The following is a 7,091-nucleotide window of genomic DNA, read 5'->3' on the forward strand; positions in this document are numbered from 1 at the left end:
GTTTTCACCAAGCTGTTATGTTTTAGATTTGTCCTTAAAGGTAAAGGTTAAGAACTGGTGCTCCAGCAAGAAATCCGCTTGATCTCAGAGATGGGTAGAGTAGCCAAAAATTGTACTTGAGTAACAGTAGCACTGCTTCAACATATCTTTCCCCAAGTTAAAGTAAGAAAATAGTCCTAAAAATTACTCAAGTAGAAGTAAAAAAAGTACTTAGTAAAAAGGCTACTCAGGTACTGAGTAACATCAGAGTAACAGATTGTGACATCTGATTTAATTTGTAAAAATGAAATATAAAGTCATGTGCAAATTCTAGTATTTTATATACTATACAAATAAATAACATAATTAGAAAATTAGTTCAGTCAAAATAAGTTCAGTCAGCAGAAATAAACAAATAAACATTTTTCAAAGCAAAAACCTTTAAAACCAATGCTTTCAATAGGTAACATACAGACCCATTCAGTAAATTAGAATATTATTGAAAAGGTAATATTTTTTCTGTAACTGAATTCACTGAGTGAAACACATTATATAGAATAATTACACTGAGACAGATGTTTTCAAGCTTTATTTCTGTTAATTCTAATGATTTTCTGATTACTAATAAAAACACAACATGTAATATTAGAAATACATCAGACCAATAAAAAATCTATTTAATACAGAAATGTGGGCTTAATAAAAAGTATGTTTAAAACTTGCATACAGGTTATTTACAAAAGTTATTTTTTATCTGACAAACGAGCCTCATCGGAACACATATTCTAGTTAACTAATAAATATGACGGTACATACAGTACATTAGAACAAGACAAGAACTTCCAGTGAAATTATGTTTTGTTTACTGTTTACTCTGTTGCCCTCCAGATGGCAGCGTGTGCTCAGCAGATAGAAAATAACATTAGAACAAAGGAGTTTGTGAACATACAAGAAATCTCACTTCAACATTCACTGTGTGTGTCTTTATCTGGTGCATTTTGGGTTAAAACAGGTTTGTTCTTTATTCAGTGAAGTAACTCAAGGAGTGTAGGGTAGCCAGAAACTGTACTTAAATAAGAGGGGTGTTACTTCAAAGTCATATTGCTCAAGTAAAGGTTAAAAGTAAAGTGTTGTAAAACTACTCTTACAAATACAGTTTTTAAAAAAGTTACTAGTTACTAGCCACCTCTGCTTGTTCCTCTTAAAGCTAGTTGGTATCGTCTACTGAAATGAAAGAATCCCGCTTCATCTCAGTTCTTCATTTGTAATATTCTACATGGGTTAAATATATAGCAGGCTAACTAATCTGTTCTTTAGTGTGAAATTACCTTATTTTGGAGCAAGGTGAAGTCAGCCCTACCGAGTATTTATCTCACGGCATTTAGATCAGTGCATCAGCACTTTAAACATGCGCATTTGAATTTTTTCCAATGAAATGCATTTTTATGTACATATATTGGCTAGCCCCACATTCATGCCTCTACATGGGTAATCCATCAAAACTGAAGAAAGACGAGGCTTTAAACAAATCACATATTAGGATTTAAGAGTTCCACACTAGTAAGTGGTTGTATACTTTCATTTATATAAAATCTATATTTATTAATTTTACAATTATGTTTTGAATTTACTGGGTTACAGCTGAAAGTAGGTGGGGCTCAGCCCCATCTACTTACCCCCTGCCGCTAATGACCAGTCGCCAGTGATCATGGTGTATAACTCTAAGAATCTTGTAGAGGTATTTTCAAGGGAATTAATGAATGTGGTGAAATGTATTACAGAAGGTATATTTTTAATTGTTTGGGGTCACAACAACAACATAAATTATCTGTGTAAAAATAAAAATGCAAATATTTTGCAAGTGAATAAGCATCAGTTTGACACAGCCTGAAACATATTAAAGATTACCATTATGAATAAAAGCTTGATCTGTACTAATGCTGAGGTAGGTAACACAACAGGGTTATTATCTCATTGTTCTTACATGTTTAAATTATGCTGCGAAATATGTTATTTAAAGCCCTGTCAGTTCTTAGGCCTTAAAATCAACTGACATGTTCTCACTGGAAATAGGGGGTTAAAGTCCACCCACCAATATTATGTCCATGTTCTACTTTGGAGAATCATGTAGCGCCTCTGCTGTGTGTGCAACTGCAGGGACCTGTATTACCCATTAATGTTCATAGTGGATATTGTTTACTCTCTACCTCCTGTGTCCGTCTGATCTGAGAAATATATCAATCAGCAGCACCTGATAGCAGATTACACGTTGAGGGTAGTGTGCAACAACTTTCCTTGTATTTGAGGTGTTGAATGCATTTAGACACCTTGCATTAGAATTACGGCTTAAAGTTCAACCCTGTTGGGGATTTCTTGTTAGATACAGGGTTCTTCCACACATGTTTTGGGTACATTGCTCAGGTAAATGGTTCAAGTTGTAGGTTTCATCCTTACTTGCCAAGCTATCAGCGTATCCAGTCAGCAACAGTTGCATCCATTGACCAGCAGCAGTTGGACTATGATGACATCAGACTCACAATTTCTGCTTCTCAGAGCACAGAGACTCAAAACAAACATTCTTCTGGATTCAGGAGATCTGCTCTGCTAAACTAAAACTACAGTGAAACCTCAATGAACAACCATTTTTTTAAAGGCCATTTCATCTGTCACGGTTCTATATTTTAATTGTAAAAACAAAACAAAGTTTTGTTTATACATACTTGGTCCTCACGACTTTTGCCTTTCTCTTGATATCTTAGATGCTGAGAACCAGCAAAAAACATTTGAACTGATGAAGAAGAAGGATGAGCTGAATGATGCTTTTAAAAGATGCAATAAAATAATTGATTCAATATCCAAACAAAGGGATTTGCTGGAAAGTAAGATTTATTTAAGTTATATTTATACGTTATTGTTTCCTAACGAGCTGCATGCTGTGCGCTGTTTCCACAAGAAGGTCCTGGGTTCAAATCCCAGCCTGGTATATTTCTGCATGGAGTTTACATATCCTCTTAAATTCCTCCCACAGTGGAATTGAAATGTTAGTTTACTATATTATTCTCACTCTAGATGAAGTCAAAGACACAACTGAAAAAGAGCTTTCACTCAGAAATGAGCTGAACAGAAGAGGCGTAAAAATAGAACATCCAATATCAGTACGTTTTGTAGCTCCTATATTATTTTTTCTTTTTAAATTGCTGTCTTATGTATTTTGTCAAGGTGACATTCATGTACTTTTAACTCTTTCAGATCACACATATTCAGGAATGTCAAAAAAAGAAGACATCTGAGGTGGAAAGAATAGAGAAAATTCGCAGAGTCTGTTCCATTTCTAACAGTTTCAGCGGGCCGGATGTTCTTGGAATGGTGATGAGAACTTTTAAATCAGTATTTCTTTAGAGGTCTGTGTTTATATGCTTTGTGTTGCTGATTGCAGGTTGGCCAGCTGGCACTTGTTGCTGATGATGATGCTGCATGGGTCATCTCCTGGCACCTGCAGGGAGACATGGACTGCCTCGTCACCACAACAACAGCAGCAGCTCAGAAAATCTACAACGATACAGGGGACAATCAGCAGGTCATGCCCCTCGATGGTATTCTCGTGCAAAGGGGAAACCGGTACAGCAATATTTTGTGAAAATATGTGTGGTTTGAATCTTACGTAGAATGCCCTGTTACCCACAGAATAAATGTTCACACTGTGGTGGCTCCACACTTAAGTTTTTGTATCATATTTGTTAATGTATAATTTAACCCATTGTAGTTAAATACATTCAGGGAGCCAGAGTTGGTATGTGAGGTTGTGCATTACCATCTAGATATATTTGGTCTCAACTCCACACACAAGTTGGGCTCTTGAACCCAACTCCTGGGATGGTGTCTCTCCTACTCCAAGGTTTCTCAGGGAGAGCTGTCAGTGTGGGGATATTAACGAACCCCAGGCTGAGTGCCTCAGCATTTCAGTTTTCTCCGGTGAGTGAGACCCCTTTGCGGCTTCAAGTTGCAAGAAGGAAAGCTCTGAGTGTTGTCTGTTCTTATGCTCTGACCAGTTGTTTAGATTTACCAAAGTTCTTTGTCTCTGGATGATGTCCTGGAACTACCATAGTGGATTCTGTTGTGCTCCTGGGGAGCTTCCAAACTTGTTCCCAGTGTTTGGGTTGAAGTTGTTGTCTTGGTGGAGAAATTATATAATAAATGATCCATCAGTGGATCCTTTTTGACTTATAAGACACTGTAACCATGTTGTGTCTGAGCACCTACTGCTTTTTCTGGGTAAAGGTTTTTTTGTCTCAGTCCTCTGATAACAGTGCAGCTATTAAGTTTTTTAACGAAATTTTGCAATTCTGTTTGAAAAGGCCAAGATTCAAATCTATAACAGTACATTTATTTTTAATTGATTTCTGGGAAATCATGATCTGAAACCAGCACAAGCTGGTTAAATAATTGTTGTTGCTAACAACCTTTGGGAACAATGACTCACTGACCATTGATCTTTAGGTATCACAATTAAAAACATATCAAAATTAAATTTGATTACCTGCTTCTGGTCGTTTGCTGTCTGCCTACTGTCTGCCCACTTTCCAGTGTGATTGCAGCGGGATGAAAACCTCGAGTGCCAAAAATGTTTAAACAAAAACATAATTAAGACATTTTTTTACAGATTTAAAAAAAAAAAGGCTTTTTATGCGAAGTAGAAAGTTAGAATCCATTTGTGGTTGTAAATTTGTGGTTCCCTCTTTTAGATAAAGTTTTGAATATCTTGCAGACCCCTGCCACACATAAGAAACAGCCAAGAACTTTTTAATCCTCCTGGGAACCCAATCTTTGCCAAGGACCTGCTGATTTATCCCCACAAACAACAGAGTTGTGACTACGATAAACTGGGAAAAGGTGATTACTTTTCATTTTGTTTCAGTTTAGATTAGTTTTTGATTTATTTTACTATGAACTAAAAACTCTCTAAAGTTCTCATCACATATCTGAAAGCTTCTCTCCTTACTAGTGTTTAAAAACCTCCTTGGTGACACGATTCTGATGGATGACTTGAACTCGGCAACCTACTACAGAAAGGCGGTGAGGGATTCTCGCTGACAGAGTTGTGTCACGCTAACCGGCTGGAGGTTGTTTATCCTCTAAATGCACTGCTACTTGCAGGTTGTGGAGAGGGACATACAGTGTCCCACCATCCTGACCCGGAAGGGGGAAATGGTCAGTGCCAAGGGCAAATTTGGAGGTGCACAGAACAGAGCGCCATCTGTTGACAAGTTAAAAGTGTTTGGAGCTCCTCTACCGCAACACTACAACATACTGAAGGAAGAAATAGGTGACATCTCTTTCAGTCTCACATTAAAGCATTTTTTTGCCCTGTTGTGTTGAAATATTTGTTAGGTTAAGTTTAATATCTATATTATCATCATTAGTTAACCATAAAGGAACTTGTTTTGTCAAAAACATTTGTGCATCCTTATCTTTTTTATATGATTTAGAAATAGTAGATGTCAGCTGGAGCTAATGAAATGCATTTATTCTATAATCATCAGCATGTCTGACTTATTTAGAAGGGTTGCCAGGAGAAGGTCTGCTCTCTAAAACACTACCATACCACCACTTAGGCTTGCAGAGTTACATCAGAATGAACCAAAAGCTTTCTGGAACAATGTCCTTTGGTCAGCTGAGTCCAGAGTAAAAATGTTTGGCCCTAATGCACAGTGCATGTTTGACAAAAACCAAACGTAGCATATCAGCAGAAAGACCTCATGCTAACAGTCGAAGGAGGATTGGGAATTTGGGCTCGTTTTCCAGCCACCTCAAGTCGGCTGCTTGCAGTCACTGAGCCGACAATGAACTCCTCTGCGTACCAGTCTAGTGTCAAATGTGAGGTCACAGCTGGGAATGGGGCAAAAACTGGGTCATAAAATAACGCAGCAGCAGATCTAGAATAAAATGGCCGACAAAGAAAAGAATCAGGATGTTTGCAGGTGTCCAGTTTAAATCCAGACCTCACACTGATTTTATATAGATATAGAAAATCTGTGCATATATTAAAAACATGCGTTTATTCATTTATTTCTTTATGCTAGATTTGGTTTGTCGGTACCGTACAGCAGTGGAAGAAAAAGAAAAAGTAGAAAAGGACTTTAAGGACCGCCGAGTGAAATGGTTCGATGAACTGCTCCAAAACAATTTAAAGAAGGATGAGATTACAAAGAAGCTACAAGAGATTGAGAGAGAACTGGGTAAGGTTGGGTCTCCTTTGATAATTTGTTTCATTTTAGATTTAATTTAATATAAACAACACTTTCTGTTTTATCTGCAGCATCAGCATCAGTGAGACCAGGGAAAAGAGCTTCTGGAAACTCTGAGGAGTCACCTGGCATTGCTATAAAACGTGCAAGGAAATCCATGGAAAATCCAGAAATGTTTTAGCTTAACTCTTTTTATTTGTTTTAATTTGTTTTATTTCTATAATGAACTAGTTTTTTTTAGTGTTATGATTGTAAAAACAAATCTGCAGTAAATCAGCCTAAAGAGGCTCCTTCCTGCTCTATTTTTTCGGACTTGTTTAGGTTTTCTGTATGATTCCTAACAACAGTCATTCATACATTTTCTTTGCCATATATTGGAAGTTCCGTCTGCAAGGTGTTCTTTTTTTCAATCTCTGAAATACGACGTTTATTTTTGTCATTGATACTTTGTGTATTGAGTTTGCCTTTCTTATGCTTAATTTGATTGTGTTTAAAATTCTTAAATACATTCTTTTTTATTATTCATTAAATCAGACACGCCACGTTTCACTGCCTCCGAAGTCTTTTTTTTTTTTTTACAATAAAAACACATTTCCTCTGTTTGAGTTTTCCATACTTCTAGAAGGCCATTAAACCCCTTAGCCTAAATATAATTGTGCCGATTCATCTGAGCAAGAGGTGCGCCTTTCACGGACTCTAAATACAGTTGATTTAAAGCAAATAAAGTCAGTAAACCGATTATGGTGTTTTTGTACCCCCATGTGGATTTGGCTTTCAGTTGTGTGGCAGAGAAACAGGTCTTACACAGTGGAAAAAAGGGTGCATCTGTCAGTCTTGGAGGGGGTCCTGAAACGTCATCTCCAAGAT

At 36.9% G+C, this 7,091-nt stretch overlaps 1 protein-coding gene across 1 annotated transcript in view; it reads left to right on the top strand.

Moving 5' to 3' along the window:
- LOC124857889 (structural maintenance of chromosomes flexible hinge domain-containing protein 1-like) overlaps positions 1-6,770 on the top strand; it is a 76,218-nt gene extending 69,448 nt beyond the window's left edge. The window contains exons 40-48 of the mRNA XM_047349450.1: positions 2,739-2,858; positions 3,049-3,134; positions 3,229-3,345; positions 3,416-3,597; positions 4,745-4,869; positions 4,982-5,052; positions 5,134-5,302; positions 6,060-6,215; positions 6,296-6,770. Coding sequence (XP_047205406.1) covers positions 2,739-2,858; positions 3,049-3,134; positions 3,229-3,345; positions 3,416-3,597; positions 4,745-4,869; positions 4,982-5,052; positions 5,134-5,302; positions 6,060-6,215; positions 6,296-6,405 — 1,136 coding nt within the window. The 3' untranslated portion in view covers positions 6,406-6,770. The remainder of the gene's footprint in view (positions 1-2,738; positions 2,859-3,048; positions 3,135-3,228; positions 3,346-3,415; positions 3,598-4,744; positions 4,870-4,981; positions 5,053-5,133; positions 5,303-6,059; positions 6,216-6,295) is intronic.
- Positions 6,771-7,091: the final 321 nt, after the last annotated feature.

The sequence above is a fragment of the Girardinichthys multiradiatus genome, chromosome 21 (genome assembly GCF_021462225.1).
Source record: "Girardinichthys multiradiatus isolate DD_20200921_A chromosome 21, DD_fGirMul_XY1, whole genome shotgun sequence".
Classification (NCBI taxonomy): domain Eukaryota; kingdom Metazoa; phylum Chordata; class Actinopteri; order Cyprinodontiformes; family Goodeidae; genus Girardinichthys; species Girardinichthys multiradiatus.